The sequence below is a fragment of the Schistocerca nitens genome, chromosome 2, assembly GCF_023898315.1.
Source record: "Schistocerca nitens isolate TAMUIC-IGC-003100 chromosome 2, iqSchNite1.1, whole genome shotgun sequence".
Taxonomy (NCBI): Eukaryota; Metazoa; Arthropoda; class Insecta; order Orthoptera; family Acrididae; genus Schistocerca; species Schistocerca nitens.
Genome location: NC_064615.1, coordinates 366021573 through 366042304, shown reverse-complemented (window position 1 = coordinate 366042304; position 20732 = coordinate 366021573). Strand labels below are relative to the sequence as shown.

The 20732-nt window shown below is 42.3% G+C and overlaps 1 protein-coding gene across 1 annotated transcript in view; it reads right to left on the bottom strand.

The window, feature by feature from the left end:
* LOC126236185 (ATP-binding cassette sub-family C member 4-like) overlaps nt 1-20732 on the bottom strand; it is a 296035-nt gene that overhangs the window by 262236 nt on the left and 13067 nt on the right. Inside the window, exons 2-3 of the mRNA XM_049945285.1 lie at nt 10061-10162; nt 9813-9947 (exon numbers count right to left, since the gene is read on the bottom strand). Coding sequence (XP_049801242.1) covers nt 9813-9947; nt 10061-10162 — 237 coding nt within the window. The remainder of the gene's footprint in view (nt 1-9812; nt 9948-10060; nt 10163-20732) is intronic.

Sequence of the window (20732 nt, the reverse complement as noted above, 5' to 3'; positions counted from 1 at the left end):
CCATTCACTGAAACACAACGTTATTAATTACATAAGACAACACCGACGTTGACGCTCCCAGAGCTTAGTGCAGGTACTCGGGGTAATGGAACGCATCCACGGGCTGACGCTGGCAGAGGACAAATGTAAACATTAATAGAATGCACACTCGTCATTCCGTCAACCATCGTCAGTTGAAGAGTTGTGTGAGTAGAATGCAAAACCAACGAAGAGAAGGTAGAAATGCTACTCATTTATGGGGAATGTAAGTTAGCAGAACAGTAACTGCAATACTGTTTTCTTATGTATGGGTACATTTAGCATAGTAGTTTAGTGCTTTTAAATACTGTTGTGTAGAGTAGGCATATAGTAATGGCTTCCCTTCCTAGAAACTGAATCGACATAACGTTTCTTTTATTGTTGTTGTTGTTGTTGTTGTTGAAGGTAGGCGAAATGCTACGCAGGCAGGGGAACTGTACAGAGAGCGATATCCTGACAAGAACCCACCTTCCCGACGCATGTTTTCTCGTCTTGTTGCGACCCTTCAGGAAACGGGGCGTTTCAACCCACGACAACGCAATCGTCGTAGCACAGACGAAGCTGCCGAAGTTACTGTTCTCGCTTCCGTTGCTATGAATCCACATGTGAGCACACGACAGCTTGAACATGAGACTGGCATTACTAAAAACAGTGTACATCGTATTCTTACACGTCACCGGTTCCATCCTTACCATGTACATATAATCAAGAATTGCATGGGAGTGATTTCCAGAATCTTGCACAGTTCTGTCAGTGGGCACAGCAGCAAATCCTCTCCAACCCGAACTTCTTCTCCAGTCTTCTATTTACCGATAAATGTTCCTTCTCAAACAAAGGACAGGTAAACACAAGGAACATGCATTATTGGTCCAGTGACAACCCACGATGGCTTAGACAGGTGGAACATCAGCGTCAATGGAGAGTTAACGTCTGGTGTGGGATGCTTGGTACTACAATTATTGGTCCTTATTTCATCAAAGGTAGTCTAAACGGCTCAGCGTATGCCAACTTCCTCAGACGAATTATTCCTCCTCTTCTGGATCAAGTGCCGCTAAGAACCAGAATGCTTATGTTGTATCAACATGATGGGTGTCCAGCACATAATGCCTTGCGTGCACGTCGTGTTCTGAACCGAAGATATTCTGTCAGATGGATTGGTTGAGGAGGAGCAGTTACTTGGTCTGCTAGGTCGCCTGATTTAAATCATCTGGACTTTTTTTCTTTGGAGATGTTTTAAAGACGTTCTCTATAGCGATATTCCATCAACTCCAGAGAACATGCAGAAACGTATCGTGCTTGCTTGTAATTCTCTTCAGCAGGCAACACTGGAAGCAGTAAATAATTCTTTCATTCAACGATTGCACCAGTGTATCGGTGTCCAGTGTCACCGCTTTGAGCACCTTTGAATTTTCTACTCCTGGGCATTGGTACATGAGAGTCAATCTCAATTTTGTGTTATGTTTTTACTTGGTTTTCATTTGTTTTCAGACAACTCAAGCAAGTGAATGAGTTTGTTATCCCGGGCCCAAAGTCAATGTAATTAATAACGTTGTATTTCAGTGAATGGTACACTGTGATACATTTTTGAATAGGTCTTTAGGAGAGGAAATGAACTACCGAATGAAAAACACAGGGTGCCATTTAAAAAAGTCATACCGCTGTTCGTGTTCAGCCAACACGAAAGCAACCATGCTGATTGATGTCCCCCTGATGGCTAAAGAACATTTGCTTGAAACATTTTGTAATTTGCATCTGGACAAACAGTTCCTTAGGGTGGTCAAGATAAATGGAACACACACGCTTATATATATATACAGGGTGATTCAAAAAGAATACCACAACTTTGAAAATGTGTATTTAATGAAAGAAACATAATATAACCTTCTGTTATACATCATTACAAAGAGTATTTAAAAAGGTTTTTTTCACTCAAAAACAAGTTCAGAGATGTTCAATATGGCCCCCTCCAGACACTCGAGCAATATCAACCCGATACTCCAACTCGTTCCACACTCTCTGTAGCATATCAGGCGTAACAGTTTGGATAGCTGCTGTTATTTCTCGTTTCAAATCATCAATGGTGGCTGGGAGAGGTGGCCGAAGCACCATATCCTTAACATACCCCCATAAGAAAAAATCGCAGGGGGTAAGATCAGGGCTTCTTGGAGGCCAATGATGAAGTGCTCTGTCACGGGCTGCCTGGCGGCCGATCCATCGCCTCGGGTAGTTGACGTTCAGGTTTATACCAACGTTTAATACACCACCTATCAGGAGGTTTAACACCATACTTCGTTCGAAATGCACGCTGAACAACTGTCGTCGATTCACTTCTGCCGTACTCAGTAACACAAAAAGCTTTCTGTTGAGCGGTCGCCATCTTAGCATCAACTGACGCTGACGCCTAGTCAACAGCGCCTCAAGCGAACAAATGTACAACTAAATGAAACTTTATAGCTCCCTTAATTCGCCGACAGATAGTGCTTAGCTCTGCCTTTTGTCGTTGCAGAGTTTTAAATTCCTAAAGTTGTGGTATGCTTTTTGAATCACCCTATATATATATATATATATATATATATATATATATATATATATATATATATATACTCCTGGAAATGGAAAAAAGAACACATTGACACCGGTGTGTCAAACCCACCATACTTGCTCCGGACACTGCGAGAGGGCTGTACAAGCAATGATCACACGCACGGCACAGCGGACACACCAGGAACCGCAGTGTTGGCCGTCGAATGGCGCTAGCTGCGCAGCATTTTTGCACCACCGCCGTCAGTGTCAGCCAGTTTGCCGTGGCATACGGAGCTCCATCGCAGTCTTTAACACTGGTAGCATGTCGCGACAGCGTGGACGTGAACCGTATGTGCAGTTGACGGACTTTGAGCGAGGGCGTATAGTGGGCATGCGGTAGGCCGGGTGGACGTACCGCCGAATTGCTCAACACGTGGGGCGTGAGGTCTCCACAGTACATCGATGTTGTCGCCAGTGGTCGGCGGAAGGTGCACGTGCCCGTCGACCTGGGACCGGACCGCGGCGACGCACGGATGCACGCCAAGACCGTAGGATCCTACGCAGTGCCGTAGGGGACCGCACCGCCACTTCCCAGCAAATTAGGGACACTGTTGCTCCTGGGGTATCGGCGAGGACCATTCGCAACCGTCTCCATGAAGCTGGGCTACGGTCCCGCACACCGTTAGGCCGTCTTCCGCTCACGCCCCAACATCGTGCAGCCCGCCTCCAGTGGTGTCGCGACAGGCGTGAATGGAGGGACGAATGGAGACGTGTCGTCTTCAGCGATGAGAGTCGCTTCTGCCTTGGTGCCAATGATGGTCGTATGCGTGTTTGGCGCCGTGCAGGTGAGCGCCACAATCAGGACTGCATACGACCGAGGCACACAGGGCCAACACCCGGCATCATGGTGTGGGGAGCGATCTCCTACACTGGCCGTACACCACTGGTGATCGTCGAGGGGACACTGAATAGTGCACGGTACATCCAAACCGTCATCGAACCCATCGTTCTACCATTGCTAGACCGGCAAGGGAACTTGCTGTTCCAACAGGACAATGCACGTCCGCATGTATCCCGTGCCACCCAACGTGCTCTAGAAGGTGTAAGTCAACTTCCCTGGCCAGCAAGATCTCCGGATCTGTTCCCCATTGAGCATGTTTGGGACTGGATGAAGCGTCGTCTCACGCGGTCTGCGCGTCCAGCACGAACGCTGGTCCAACTGAGGCGCCAGGTGGAAATGGCATGGCAAGCCGTTCCACAGGACTACATCCAGCATCTCTACGATCGTCTCCATGGGAGAATAGCAGCCTGCATTGCTGCGAAAGGTGGATATACACTGTACTAGTGCCGACATTGTGCATGCTCTGTTGCCTGTGTCTATGTGCCTGTGGTTCTGTCAGTGTGATCATGTGATGTATCTGACCCCAGGAATGTGTCAATAAAGTTTCCCCTTCCTGGGACAATGTATTCACGGTGTTCTTATTTCAGTTTCCAGGAGTATATATATATCGGTTTCAATAAATCCAAGAAAATATTTTCTTTGTGACTCTCCGGCTCTCAGACAATAAGACAATACACTCTACTGTACTGAAATATTTTTGATATGAGGTGTGTCTCCGTTCCACCCGTCATCATCGACAGTAAAAATCCCTTGCCAGCAAACACTGTCGTGCTCAAAGCCCTGTAATAACAGCACACACACACACACACACACACACACACACACACACACACACACACAAACTCGCACGCACGCACACGCTCTCATTATATATATGGCACTGAGCACGACGGTGTCTGCCTGCAAGTGAATATCACTGTCGATGGTGACGGGTGGATCGGAGACACACCTCATTTCAAAAATATTTCAGAACAGTAGAGTGTATTATCTGAGAGCCGGAGAGTCACGAAGAAAATATTTGTTTGGACGTATTGAAGCCGACGATATCAAGCAACTAAAATAAACGTTAGGGAGCACAGGATGTGTGCACAATACTGTATTGTGTAACCGACGTTACAGCTCAGTAGCCCGCCACTATCATAACCTATTGTGTCGTCATTAGTGTTCGGGTGAATACAAGGTTGTTTAACGGTGGAGACAAGTTGCAGTTAATTTTTCTGCAGTCGTGTAGTGATAAAGCAGTCTTATCACCTATTTATGCACAATACGTTGCATTTGTTTACTTTGAGGGTCTACTGCCAATTCCCGCACCAAGCCTCGAGTCTCAACAGATCTCCCCGCGTTTCGCTGCTATTTTCTAGCGTTGCGCCTTTTTCATATACGTCAACATCGTCCGTGACTGATGATTATATACAGAGCTACGTATTAAGTGGTTCTGAGAGTATGTTTTGAATGGTTTTCAGAGCAAAACAACTGTTGTGTGTGTGACCACGAATTAGGAATTACGTTCCATGTATTGCGTAACTATAATGGCACGAAACAAAAATGCCGATTTGTTTTCAGTTGCTAATGTTTACGTGTACGCGATACATTTTGCTGATGAGGAATACGAAAGAAATCTGAAACGCAAGTTGTAGTCTAACGATTTTCTTTGTATCTCCCCTTCTCCAGAGCTGATTTAGAGGATAGTTAGGAACCTAATTGAGAGAGGAAAATATAGCCACAAAAAAAAAAAAAAAAAAAAAAAAAACGAAGTTACCGTAAATAAGTAGAAAAGATATTACAGGTAAATATATTAACAGATAGCGAGGAAACTATTGTCGTTGTTTTCTTCAGTCCGAAGACTGGTTTGATACAGCTCTCCATGCTACTCTATCCTGTGCAAGCCTCTACATCTCTGAGTAACTACTGCAATCTACATCCGTTTGAATCTGATTACTATATTCATCTCTTGGTGTCCCTCTATGACTTTTATCCCCCACACTTCCCTCCAATACTAAATTGGTGATTCCTTGATATCTCAGAATGTGTCCTACGAACCGATGCCTTCTTCTGGTCAGGTTGTGCCACAAATTTCTTCAGTCTCCAGTTCTAATCAGTACCTCCACATTAGTTACGTGATATAACCATCTAATATTCAGTATTCTTCTGTAGCACCACATTTCAAAAGCGTCTAATCTCGTCTTCTCTAAACAGTTCATCGTCTATGTTTCGCTTGCTTACACGGCTACACCCCATACAAATACCTTCAGAAAAGGCTTTCTGATACTTAACTCTAAGATAGATTTTAACAAATTTCTCTTCTTCGGAAACGCTTTTCTTGCCATTGCCAGACTACATTTTATATCCTCTCTACTTCATCCATCATCAGTTATTTTGCTGCCCAAATAGCAAAACTCGTCTACTAGTTTCAGTGTCTCGCTTCCTGATTTAATTCGACTACATTCCATTATCCTCGTTTTGATTTTGTTGATATTCATCTTATATCCTGCTTTGAAGACACTGTCCTTTCCGTTCAGTTGCTCTTCCAAGTCCTCCGCCGTCTCAGAGAATTATAATGTCATCACTTCTCAACCACTGCTTCTCTTTCATGTCTCTCGACTCTTTTAATTGCCGTCTGATTCCTGTACAAGTTGTAAATAGCCTTTCGCTCCCTGTATTTTACCCCTGCTACCCTCAGATTCTAAACGAGGGTATTTCAGTTAACATCGTCAAAAATTTTCTCTAAGTCTGTAAATGCTATAAACGTACACTATGTCATCAAAAGTATACGGACACCTGGCTGAAAATGACTTACAAGTTCGTGGCGCCCTCCATCGGTAATGCTGGAATTCAATATGGTGTTTGCCCACCCTTAGCCTTGATGACAGCTTCCACTCTCGCAGGCATACGTTCAGTTAGGTGCTGGAAGGTTTCTTGGGGAATGGCAGCCCATTCTTCACGACGTTCGGCACTCAGGAGAGGTATCGACGTCGGTGGGTGAGGCCTGGCACGAAGTTGGCGTTCCAAAACATCTGAAAGCTGTTCTATAGGATTCAGGTCAGGACTCTGTGCAGGCCAGTCCACTACAGGGGAGTTATTGTCGTGTAACCACTCCGCCACCGGCCGTGCATTATGAACAGGTGCTCGATCGTGTTGGAAGATGCAATCGCCATCCCCAAATTGCTCTTCAACAGTGGGAAGCAAGAAGGTACATAAAACATTAGTGTAGCCCTGTTCCGTGATAGTTGATACGCAAAACAACAAGGGGTGCAAACCCCCCTCCATGAAAAACACGACCACACCTTAATACCACCGCCTCCGAATTTTACTGTTGGCACTACACACGCTGGCAGATGACGTTTACCAGGCATCGTGTACCGTGATTCGTCACTTTACACAACGTTTTTTCCGTGTTCAATCGTCCAATGCTTACGCTCCTTACATCAAGCGAGGCGTCGTTTGGCTTTTACAGGCGTGACGTGTGGCTTGTGAGCAGCCGCTCGACCATCAAATCCAATTTTTCTCACCTCCAGCCTAACTGTCATAGTACTTGCAGTGGATCCTGATGCAGTTTGAAATTCCTGTATGATGGCCTGGATAAATGTCTGCCTATTACACATTACGACCCTCTTCAATTGTCGGCGGTCTCTGTCAGTCAATAGGCGCTTTTGTGCTGTACGTGTCTCTTCACGTTTCCACTTCACTATCACTTCGGAAACAGTGGATCTAAGAACGTTTAGGAGTGTGGAAATCTCGCGTACAGACGTACGGCACAAGTGACACCCAATCACCTGACCACGTTCGAAGTCCATGAGTTCCGCGGAGCGCCCCATTCTGCTCTCTCACGATGTCTAATGACTACTGAGGTCGCTGATTTGGAGTACCTGGTAGTGGATGGCACCATAATGCACCTAATATGACAAACGTATGTTTTTGGGTGTTTCCGGACACTTTTGATCGCATAAGGTAGGTTTGCCTTTCCTCAACCTATCTTCTAAGAGAAGTAGTAGGGTCAATATTGCCTCGCGTGTTGCTACATTTCTCCGGAATCCATACTGATCTTCCTCGAGGTTGGATTCTGGCTCTTTCTCCATTCTTCGAGGAAACTACTAGTAGAGAAAACGTGAAAAGTATGAAAACGAGCAGTGCCGTAAATGAGACAATGCGCATTTGTGCCAATAATTGAAAAGTGTGAGAAAATAAATTAACGAACTTATGAAAATAATCGTCTCTCTTGCTGTAATGAAGAGTTGCTTAAAATAAAATAATTTCAGGAAGTGGTTGAGGGTTCTTTTTCTGTCAACAACATATAGTTACGGGAAGACAGTCTACTGATTTTTATAGTGTTTGTTATCGGTGGGTCCAATTTACAATACTACCCAACGTATGATCGTTACTGCATAACCATGCCTCCCAGTCTTCTTATATGGTGAAACTTTCTTATCTTGCGGTAGTTGGGCTGCAACCTGGAAACTTCTCCTCATTTTCATGCTGTTCCTCATTGCCGTAGTTTACAACAGTGGCTGCTATCTCCCCAGTTATTTGTACACCAGTAAGCATCGCTTCAAGTATTTGTCTGCGTTCCTGAGTTGCCAAGAAAGCAGCCGCCCAACCACAAAACAACTTGTCTATAACAGACATGCCTGAGCTATCGTCGAGTGTCCACAGATGCACGTAACTTGGCGACATCCCTATTGCTGTCTGTCAGGTGTTACAAGGGGGAAACACTTCTCCAGCAAGGCAAACACTTAAGCCATCTCCGTCTGGCTTTTAGGAATCTCGCCTGTTGTGGATTAAGTCTCCCTCACATCCCCAGCGCCCAGTGGCGAAATATTAGAGAATAATTACTAGAAGCTAGGGCAAACATCTTGTAATTTGTAATGCCAGGCAACTGAAGTGGTCGGTGGAAGAAAGTGCTAACCTCATTTTAGTAATGGTTAGACTGATCACATTATATGATGAGTTTTCGAATATTCCACATACTGGTAACGAGTACTTTATCTGTAATATTAGAGAGAACTATCTAGTGTATAAATACAAACTTTGTTATATTACTGTATTTATGTTAATCTTTTCGAATTTAAACAAGCATATAACACGCAGTAACTCAAAACACTCTCTCATCCCTTAGCACTTTCTTCCGCCGTCCCTTTCAATTAAGTGAAGAGTAATATATACAGCTTTATAAATTGACTCTGTCACTGTAAATGCATGAAAAAAATTATCCCGCTGTGTAAAGGTTTACAGTACAGTATATCTATTACATCAGTACAAGTATTAATTGGCTGTCTGCTTGTTGTATTTGATTTTTGTGAATTAAAGCTGAAAGCGGTCTGGTTCTGAAGTTTAGAAATGGTATTGGCTCAAGTCTCAGCAATTTCTGGAGGTCACCACATTCTCTCTAGAGACTCACATCTACAGAAAGTTTTTATCATCTGTGTTATGGTGAAAAGTGTTTGTGACTACTACATGTGAATATAGTCATATACGCATGCTTTACTATCGTTATGTTGATTGTCAGTATCACTCGCCAAATTTTTTACTGGGTGCCCCACAGATCCAGCAAGTAAGGGCGGCAACTGACCTTTCCTTCCTCAGCCCTACCTTCTAGGAAACAAGTTTTCACAGACCAGATTTGCACTATGCATCACCAAACAAACAGACGTATTAGTTTAGTATCAGGCTGAAGGAAGTCAGGGTATGTAGTGAGCACTGACTAGAAGCAAGTGTGCCATGAGTTTTTTGTCGTCAAAACTCACAACTGTTTCATCATTCGCTTCTCTGACCTACCCCCTTTCGCCCACCTCGCGCCTTTCTACCAGAGATGCTGAGTGTGCTCATACTGGTAAGAAAATGTGGGAGAAGATATCTCGCAAACCGAATATTAGAGCACAATAACCCACAGCGATAACAATTCAGTTTACAGGGTACAAACACATGCGCTGCAACACCCTCAAACGGCAAGTGTTTTTGTGCAAGATATTGCTGTATATGGCTAAAATGTGGCTACACGTGTAGGGGAATACGATTCCCAGCGACAAATATTTTGCGTGGTGAACTTACTATTGGAGCTGTTTATTCATTTTTTAGTATGAGAAAAAAATAATTAGCTAAACAGCAAAGTTAAAAGCTAGAACAAGATTATAATACCAAAATAAAGGAAATTCCCATCTTTTAACTTCCCTCCTAATACAGCAGTTTGTCGGTACTGAAACAACAGAAAGACCCCCCCAATTACTTTAAAACAGCCGACAAAGAATATTTTTTTTATTTGTCACATATCGGCAGTCTGTAAGTGGCTTCACGATTTCAGCGTGAAGCAGAGGAACATCGAGATGATTTATTTGCCTGTGTGTTACAGATTTATCTATGCAGTTGACGAGCTTACCTGAGTATTAGCTGATCAAACAATTCAAATAGACCGTAGATGAAGTAGCGTAGCCAGAACGTTCGGAAAATCGCCATTGCGAAGCTGGGTTTGGAGTCCTTCTGTTTCGCTCTGATAAGTTCCTCGTCCCAGGACCTACAAGAAATAATAAAGCAATTAATGAAATTTGAGTGCATGTTGCAATACCAGTTTTTGTTATGAGCGGTGAAGTTTAATTTATACGTCGAAAAAATAATGTGAAATCCTACTTTTGTAGTCTGTCGGCCAGTTCTTCTGTGGCATCGCTGTCAAGTCTGTCGAAGAGGTCGTCTTCTGTCAGGGTTTGTTTCCATACGGTCCCTCGCAGCCACCTAGTAAAAAATGAAATAAAAAACTAATTAATGTAGTTTAATTACTGTTATGAGAATACTCGTACGACGCACCGATTTAGAATAAGTCATATTAACAAAAACAGCAATAAAAATGTAATTTACGTGCTGTCGTTTGATTACACCATAGGCGATCAGCGTCTTGAGCCTTCATTATCATCTATACAGGGGACGATGACGATAGAGCAACCACGTAAATCCAGTCCAAAGGAAGACATATGACATACTGATATTCATTAAATGAATTGCACTATTGCATGTATCCGATTTAAGTCAGAAAATCCAAAATATAAATTAAAAAAAAAGACATACGTCAGGCTGCAATTCGTTGAATGTATCCGACACTAAATGAATGCTAAGGCCGAGTGTCTACAGTCAGTTGCTCTGTCGACTAAACCCTCTGAGTCAAAACCAATTAATCTTGCGATTTCAGCTCGAATAAACTGTTTAGTAGGAAGGGTGCGCGTACAGTCTGGGATCCGTAGCAGATACGACTGACAGCTGAAATAGAGAAGATCCAGATAAAAGCACGAAAGCGTCACGGAGATGATCAGCCAAGTCCAATGGCAGGAGATGCAAGAGAGCCGTTCTGCAACACGTTATTGATACAGTTAAAGGTACCAAGAGCGTACATTCCTGGAAGTGTCAACCAATATATTTCTTCCTCCCACTAATATCTCTAGAAAAGGTCATGAAGAAAAAATTAGAGAGATTAGAGCCCACAAAATTACTTAACAGCGATCGTTTTCCCCACGAACCATTCGTGACTGGAACAGGAAAAGGGAGAATTGAAGTGGTACACAAAGTAGTCTCCGCCACATACAGAAAGGTGGCAGAAAGTTGGCTTGTGGAGAGCAGATGTAGACATAGATGTAGTTGTAGGGATTTCCTCACAGCCACTCGTTTATGTGCTTCGTTCTGACGTTATGCTCTATCAATAACAGATTCCTTCTCATTCTCGAGTGGCTCATCCGTTGTGCACGTTAATTTGGATCAGTCTCTTTTCTTTTGATTGTTTTTCTGGTCCAGTAATCTATCATTCGCATTCTCTGGAAAATTCTTCACTCGTCTTTCCATAATGTTTTTGTCTCGATTCTAATTCTTTCCTGGAAACCTATGGCAATTTCAACTTCTGATTTGGAAAACACCCTGTTGTAAATCTCTCTTAACTGTATTCCCATTTCGTCCAGATCTCTTCGCACCTCTTGGATCCAGTATACTTTGTTTCCGTTGCTCACAAGTAACTTCAGTATCTGATGAGTCAATGGCTCCTGGCCCACTTCACAACGAAGTGGCGTGGCGCTGGCTGGACGTAAGCGATGCACGCTGAAGTGGCGCTATCAAGAAACCCGGGACGGCCGTGCTACCACTGTAGAACCACAAAATTCTTTGCGGCGAACAACAAGTGGAGTATAAAAGCGCTTGAACAAGGAAAGGAAATGTAAAATTAATATTTGTGAATGGAAGACAACAAACGCAAGGCACTGAGGAATAGTGGATGCCCTTATACATCGAGGAGAAACGGTTATTTTCGTGGGAATTACTGGATAGTTGAGTCGAAAAACGGTGTAATAGCAACATACAAAAAAATAAAATAAAATAAAAAAGCTCACAATTCGCGTAGCTAAAAAGTTGTAGCAATTTGTTAAATATTTGCATGTTCTAATGTGGTATTGTAACATCTAGTCGAAACTGGAATGTTTTGATCACAATTGCTATTTTGTGATACGATTTTCATTTGAACGAAAGCCAATTTTCCAAAATCTGATGGTCCATAAATATTTTGATGCTGTAGATCATAAATTCCCCGATACAGCGCTCAGTTTCCTGCCATGTGATTTTGCCATTATACAGAGAAACAAACAGGAAACAGGAAACAATAGAAAAATTTGGAGTAGGAATTATAACCCATGGAGAAGAAATAAAGACTTCGAGGTTCGCCGATGACACTGTAATTCTTTCAGAGACAGCAAAGGACATGCAACAGCAGTTGAATGGAATTGGCAGTGTCTTGAAAGGAGGATATAAGATGAACATCAACAAAATCAAGACGAGGATAATGGAATGTAGTCGAGTTAAGGCTGATGCTGAGGGAATTAGATTAGGAAATGAGACACTTAAAGTAGTAAATGAGTTTTGCTACTTGGGGAGCAAAATAACTAATGATGGTTGAAGTAGAGAGGATATTAAATGTAGACTGGCAATGCCAAGGAAAGCGTTTCTGAAGAAGAGAAATTTGTTAACATCGGGTATAGATATAAGTGTCAGGGAGTCGTTTCTGAAAGTATTTGTATGGAGTGTAGCCATGTATGGAAGTGAAACGTGGACGGTAAATAGTTTGGACAAGAAGAGAATAGAAGCTTTCGAAATGTGGTGCTACAGAAGAATGCTGAAGATTAGATGCTTTGATCACATAACTGATGAGAAGGTATTGAATGGAATTGGGGAGAAGAGAAAGTTATGGTACAAATTGACTAGATGAAGGGATCGGTTGGTAGGGCATATTCTGAGGCATCAAGGGATCACCAATTTAGTATTGGAGGGCAGCGTGGAGGGTAAAAATTTTAGAGGGAGACCAAGAGATGAATACACTAAGAAGATTCAGAAGGATGTACGTTGCAGTAGGTACTGGGAGATGAAGAAGCTTGCACAGGATAGAATAGCATAGAGAGCTGCATCAAACCAGTCTCTGGACTGAGGGCCACAACAACAACAACAGAGAAACGAAATATCCTTTCATATATATCATCCAAACGACTAGATTCCAGTCATTACCAATGCCAAGGACATCGGATTCCTTGTCCACAAGATGGGGTCTTAGCGCACTAGACCAAGAGTTGTACAGAGGCTCATACAAAATAACTGTGTATGCCCGGCTATAAAATTCATGGGATGAACCTACTAACCTTGTGATATCTGTTACAGAAATATGCAGAATGGCGTTTTACCTCAAAAAACAGTGTCTGCATTAAGAAAGCGTAAACATATAAACATGAAACAATATTTTTGTTCTCCTCAAATTTTCACTTTTCTTAGCTACAACTACAGCGACGACTGAGTTATGCAACATGATATATTAAGTTATTAATAACGACATTTGTCGGCTAACATGTTTATTTCCCCAGGAATGTGCTGCTATGCTTCGTCGCGCACACTATGAATACGAATAGTCTGCGCGATTATGGTCGAATAACTGATGACATTTATCTACTATTTCACAAAACTTTACAATAAACTCTAAATCATCATTGACACATCAAATTACGCTAATGGCTATTAAAATTGCTACACCACGAAGATGACGTGCTACAGACGCGAAATTTAACCGACAGGAAGAAGATGCTGTAATATGCAAATTATTAGCTTTCACACAAGGTTGGCGCTGTTGGCGACACCTAGAACGTGCTGACATGAGCAAAGTTTCCAACCGATTTTTCATACACAAACAGCATTTGATCGGCGTCGCCTGGTAAAATGTTATTGTGATGCCTCGTGTAAGGAGAAGAAATGCGTATCATCACGTTTCCGACTTTGATAAAAGTCGGATTGTAGCCTATCGCGATTGCGGTTTATCGTATCACGACATTGCTGCTCGTGTTGGTCGAGATCCAATGACTGTTAGCAGAATAATGAATGGGTGGGTTCGGGAGGGTAATACGAAACGCCGTGCTGGATCCCAACGGCCTCGTATCACTAACAGTCGAGATGACAGGCATCTTATCCGCATGGCAGTAACGGATCGTGCAGCCACGTCTCGATCCCTGAGTCAACAGATGGGGACGTTTGCAAGACAACAACCATCTGCACGAACAGTTCGACGAAGTTTGCAGCAGCATGGACTATCAGTTCGGAAACCATGGCTGCGGTTACCCTTGACGCTGCATCATAGACAGGAGCGCCTGCGATGGTGTACTCAACGACGAACCTGGGTGCACGAATGGCAAAACGTCATTTTTTCTGACGAATTCAGGTTCTGTTTACAGCACCATGATTGTCGCATCCGTATTTGGCGACATCGCGGTGAACGCACATTGGAAGCGTGTATTCGTCATCGCCATACTGGCGTGTCACCCGACGTGATGGTATGGGGTGCCATTGGTTACATGTCTCGGTCACCTCTTCTTCGCATTGAACGGCACTTTGAACAGTGGACGTTACAATTCAGATGTGTTACGACCCGTGGCTCTACCCTTCATTCGATCCCTGCGAAAACCTACATTTCAGCAGGATAATGCACGACCGCATGTTGCAGGTCCTCTACGGCCTTTCTGGATACAGAAAATGTTCGACTGCTGTCCTGGCCAGCACATTCTCCAGATCTCTCACCAACTGAAAACGTCTGGTCAATGATGGCCGAGCAACTGGCTCGTCACAATACGCCAGTCACTAGTCTTGATGAATTGTGGTATCGTGTTGAAGCTGCATGGGCAGCTGTACCTGTACACGCCATCCAAGCTCTGTTTGACTCAATGCCCAGGTGTATCAAGGCTGTTATTACGGCCAGAGGTGGTTGTTCTGGGTACTGATTTCTCAGGATCTATGCACCCAAATTGCGTGAAAATGTAATCAAATGTCAGTTCTAGTTTACTATATTTGTCAATGAATACCCGATTATCATCTGCATTTCTTCTTGGTGTAGCAATTTTAATGGCCAGTAGTGTAGTGGCAACAGATGCGAGCTGATGACGCTTCGGCGCGCCGCACGTGGCTACAAACGGACGTGGCGCGGACGACAAAGGGACGCTTCCCCGCAGCGCAACTTCGGTTGATGACCCAAATTTCATCATAAGATCCTGCCGCAACTAAAAACGCCTATTTTTTTAATGATTGTCACCCGATCAACGCATCTTATCCGTGGCACACACTCCCTTATTTCGCGATAATACAAAACGAGCTGCTTTTATTTTACCTTTTTCGATGCCCTCCGTCAGTCCCACCTGATATGGATCCCACACCGCATAGCAGTACGCCAGAAGAGGACGGACAAATGTAGTTAGTCCCTTAAGTAGACCTGTTACATCTTATAAGTGCTCTGCCAATAAATCACAATCTTCGGTTCTCTTTCCACACAACATTATCTTGTTTGTATTATTCGTCATTGTAATCCATAAGTATTTAGCTGAATTCACGGCCTTTATATCTGTGTGCTTCGTAGTATGACTGGGAGTTAGCGGATTCCTTTCAGTACTTATGAGAAAACTTCACACTTTTCATTATTTACATCAGTTACCTCTTTTCGCACCATACAGATATCTGGGCTTCATTTTGTCGATCTGATGACTTTAAGAGACACTAAATGACAGCATTATCTGCAAACAACCTAAGAGGGCTGCTCAGATTGTCTCCTAAATCATTTATATAGATCAGGAATAGCAGAGGCCAATAACACTTCCTTGGGGAACGCCAGATGTCAGTTGTGTTGACCTTTCTGACAATCGCACAACTGACAAGTGAATGTTCGAACCCGACATGTCGATACCTACCCTGAAATTTTTCACTCAGGAAGTTACACCTAAAGAAACGCGCTGTCAGATTTTTAGCTGCTAAGGTGCATTGATAGTAATCCTTAAAAAATGTTAAAGTTACTTAATTTTGCCGCACGAAGAACCACTTACAAAAGCGCTTTGTACAGCTCCTCCTGCCGAGCGCGCGAATCGGGGCGCAACCGTCCAAAGTGCACCTTCATGAATTTTAAGCACTTAAACCATACCAAAAATGCCTCAAATCATTAATTTCTTGAATAATTTGCCGTTCATATTGACATGTAAACTGTATACACAAGTGAATAGTAGATTAAAGAAAATCAAGGCAGAGTATGATATTACATTACAGACGACTTCCACCAATCTGTACTTCAATTTGTTGACGTGAAATATTTTATAACAATTCCTGCAGCACACTGCTTACTGTAATTTTTTTAATAATTAATAGTTCACTAACAATGGAACAGTTCCTTTTTTATTCTCTGTAGTCGTCACAAAAATGCGAAGTGTCTGTTGGAGGACGAAAATTAAAATTTTTCTTACACCAGGCACATCTGATAAAAGAAAAATAAATGCATTCATGCCCTTCACAGTAATAACGTGTTTTATTTTGTCAGAATAGGAACGGAGGATAAAACTGTCAAGGTCGTTGTTGCGCATATTGCCCTGCGTATAAGGCATACTTGATCTAATTCGTAAAACGTTTAACAACATTGTTCCGCTGACAAAGTTTAAATGACAAAGAGCTATCGGAAATCACATCATCCGACAATTTTCTGAAAAATGGTTTATGCTGCCGAAAAAAATTATCGAAAGGTTGAATCACACTATTAGTTTTGGTTGGGGGGGGGGGGGCAGCTGAGGTCATCAGTCCCCTAGAACTTAGAACTACTTAAACCTAACTAACCTAAGGACATCACATACATCCCTGCCCGAGGCAGGATTCGAACCTGCGACCGTAGCAGTCGCGCGGTTCCGGACAGAAGCACCTAGAACCGCTCGGTCACCGCGGCCGGCAGTTTTGGTTGGTATCTGAATTATATTAACAGATTGGAGATACTCGTACTTACAGAACTCCACCCATGTCTAAATAAAAACTTAATGTCTTAATTGAATTTCATATTGTCTAATACGTACCAAATGCAAAATTTTAGCAGCCACAATTGCCCATAGCAGATTACTCGAATTTCGCACAGTGTGATAGTTAAAGGCAAAATACCACAAAATTGATTGGGGTGAGGGGGTGAGGAAACGTATATTATTAATACTTAATCCCAATTTAATATAATTTTGCACACGTGATGAAGGATTACAACGATGGCGATTAAGTTGACTCCAGTGGTAGACGAAAATTTGGAATACACTTTTATAAATTTAAGCCGACTCCATCGGTAGACGTAAATTTTGAATATATGTTCATAGATGTTTTAGGGTGTGTTGTGGCAACAGTGTCTCTAAGCGTGATGATAGTTTGCAGCGATGTAGATTCGTATGTCTCCTGAGGCAGCCAAGGAGCCTGTGATCCGTGCCGCCCACATTTCCATCAGATTTTGTGTGGTAAAGCCTTAGTCGTGAAACCATAGAAAGAGATGTACTTCTATATTTTTGTCTGTAGTACGATGTGTCATTCGCTATAGTCAGAACGACAGCGATCTCTAGGGTGACAGCCACTCCAAGTTCCATATTACCATAATCACCTTCCTACTTCCTGGTCCTTTAATATTAGGGCTAATCTTTGTATGCGTGTCTATTCCATCACATATTTGTAGTTTAAATATTCTGCCTCATTCTCTAATACTAAAAAGCGCACTTTCTGCGAAAGTATGATCACATAATGACATTATTTCTCTGATATGACGTGCAAATTCTATACCGCCGTACTCTAGAGGGTCTTCTTTCTGCTTTGCGAATGCTGACGTCGGGGCCGACAGAATATTCTTATTGTAATTTCATTTCTGAATTGTTTCCTCCATTTCTGCGTCACCTGATGGCAGTTTGTACACCAACTTTTAGGGCGTTATCACCAAAGCGGACACGTTTAACACTGAACTTGTGACGCACGTGCGTTATCATGACACTCTTGCCTCGGCCTTTTCCCGATAGTTTGCTACACAATACATTTTAACGACCAAAAAACACATACTTCTGCGTATTTGTTGCCATAAATTTAACATAAATATTGCTATTACTAGTCACTGACGTTATCAGTCCACTATTCCCAGAATGAAATGTGACGGGAAATGTCTTAGCCTAAAAAACGTAATAAAATAATTTCGTTTACGGACAGACACTACATTCCCCTAAGACAGCATATCTAGTACATGTAATGTCAGTAAATCAATCGATTGTTCACAAGAATGCCCTGATTTTCGGAACAAATCTTCTACTAGAAAGGAAATTGTTCTCTGGTGAGAATCTATAAAACAGATGAGAAATAAATGCTGGTCAGGTCCTAAAATTGAGATCTCTCTGTATTTAGAGTACGACGCTACGAGCTGATTTCACTAGCAACCCCGACATTGAATGACCGAAACCCAATTAACGATCGCGCCTGGTTTAAAATCGGCTCAAGGGCTCTGTCTTTTTATTTCACACGTCTCTAAAATCGTCTTCCAAAGTACTGAACTGGGATATGAGATGTAATGACACACTCCATGAGACAGCAGAGAAACCAATGTAAGTCCCAGAGACGACTTGATGTCTTCAGTTTTTCAACATCTTACCTGAAGTCCATATGTGAGCAGACGACAGCTTCACGTCTACTGCCGCCTCTCACCAGAAACCGGTCGCAACAGGAATATCGAAATGAAGTGCAACAGTGCAGCTCTATTACTGCAATAGCTAGAGTTCTGCGTCAGAATGACAATAGTATAGAGTTTGATTCAACGTCTGTGTGCAACGTGCCTGCGATTACTAATCTTACACTGGGTCGCACGACAGCAACTAGGCTACACCTGATCTTATGCAGAACACATGCAGTTAGTGATACAGAATTAATAATACAGTCGTTTTTATTGATACAAAAGACGTGTTTTGCATGTAACTATTCAGTTGGTTCTCTTACAGTGCACCACACGCCTTCATGTTTTTCGGTCCACTGTCAGCGCTGCTTCCCTGTACATGCAAAATTTTAAAGAAACTTACTCACAACCTTTTTCATCCCTGCTTCTTGTATACTCCTCATAGATCTCGTTGGTAGTTTGCCATCTGCCATGCAAATCACAGGGCCTCATTGTTTAAGACACCATCTACTACATTCGAACCCAGTTTTCGGTAAATACTGCCATGCTTGCCACATTCTTGTCCGTTCCGTTTCGTCATGACATTACGTCACCAGTACGTCTTGTAACCTACTATACTAGCCGTCCACAAGGAAGGGTCACACAATTTTTATTCATTACAGAATAGGTGTACACTTCTACATGTGATTTCCCGTAACTGATAACAATCAATTCTATGAAATACAATAATTTTTTTGTGTAAACTACAAAATGTATTTCTCGTGGCATGACACTAGATTAGATTAGTTTTTCGTTCCATAGATCCATGCTGAGGAGATCCTCGTGGATGTGGAACATGTCTACCTTTTTTTAATTTTTTTTAGCTGAAATAACAATATTAATAGTATGAATATACACAATACATCATTTGTTTCTATTAAAAAATTCGTCAATGGAGTAGAAGGAGTTGGCCACTAGTAAGTCTTTCAGGCTCCTTTTAAATTGATCTTTTTTTGTAACTAAATTTTTTATGTTTTCTGGCAAATTATTGAAGATGAGTGTTCCTGAGTAGTGGACACCTTTTAAGTCTTTGTGCAGATCATTTTTGTTCCTGGTATTGTATGTATGAACTGAGCTGTTTGTTGGAAAAAGAGATATATTATTTAGGACAAATTTCACACGTCTCGAAACCGACCAGACTCATTTACATTCATAAGTAAAAGAATCTCGCCATCCCCCATCCCCTCGGATAAATTTCTACGGACGCGCACTCCCACCACAAAGGTAATTATTGTTACAATCCTTTTTTCATCATTATTTAACGACTAATTATTTGCGTTCAGTCTCAGAAGACAGACCCATTAATGAGCATCTGAATACAATATTATTATTGTTATTATTAGTAGTAGTAGTCACATGAGTATAGGGCAATATCAACAGCAACAGGAAATGATATAACGGGAGTAGGATTCGTTATGAATAGTAAGGTAGGGTAAAGAGTATGTTACAGTGAGCAGTTAAGTGATCGGGTTATTCATGTCAGAATCGAAAGTAAACCAACACTGACAACGATAGTTCAGGTAAACGTGCCGACGTCGCAAGCTGAAGATGAAGAGACAGAGAAAGTATATGAGGATATTGAAAGGGCAATACAGTACATAAAGGGAGATGAAAATTTAACAATCATGATGGACTGGAATGCAGTTGTATGGGAGGGGAAGTAGAGGAAAAGGAATGAGAGAGGAGAAAGACTAATTCAGTTCTGTAATAAATTTCAGCTAGTCATAGCTAATACTCTGTTCAAGAATCACGAGAGGAGGAGGTACACTTGGAAAAGACGGGTGATACGGGAAGATTTCTGTTAGATTACATCATGGTCAGATGGAGATTCCGAAATCAGGTACTGGATTGTGAGGCGTATCCAGAAGCAGTTATCGACTCAGACCACAACGTACGGTAGTAGTCATGAAGAGTAGGCTGAAGTTCAGGAGGTTAGTCAGGAAGAATCAAAACGCAAAGAAGTGGGAAACGGAAGTACTAAGGGATGACGAGACACCCTTGAAATTTTCTAAAGCTTTAGATACAGCAATAAGGAATAGCTCAGTAGGCAGTACAGTTGAAGAGGAATGGACATCTCTAAAAAGAACAATCATGGAAGTTGGAAACAAAAACTTAGGTACAAAGACGTTAAATGCGAAGAAACCATGGGTAACAGAAGATTTACTTCAGTTGATCGATGAAAGAAGGAAATTCAAAAATGTTCAGGGAAATTCGGGAATACAGAAAAACAAGCCGCTGAGGAATGAAATAAAAAGGAAGTGCATGGAAGATAAGACGAAACGGCTGCGT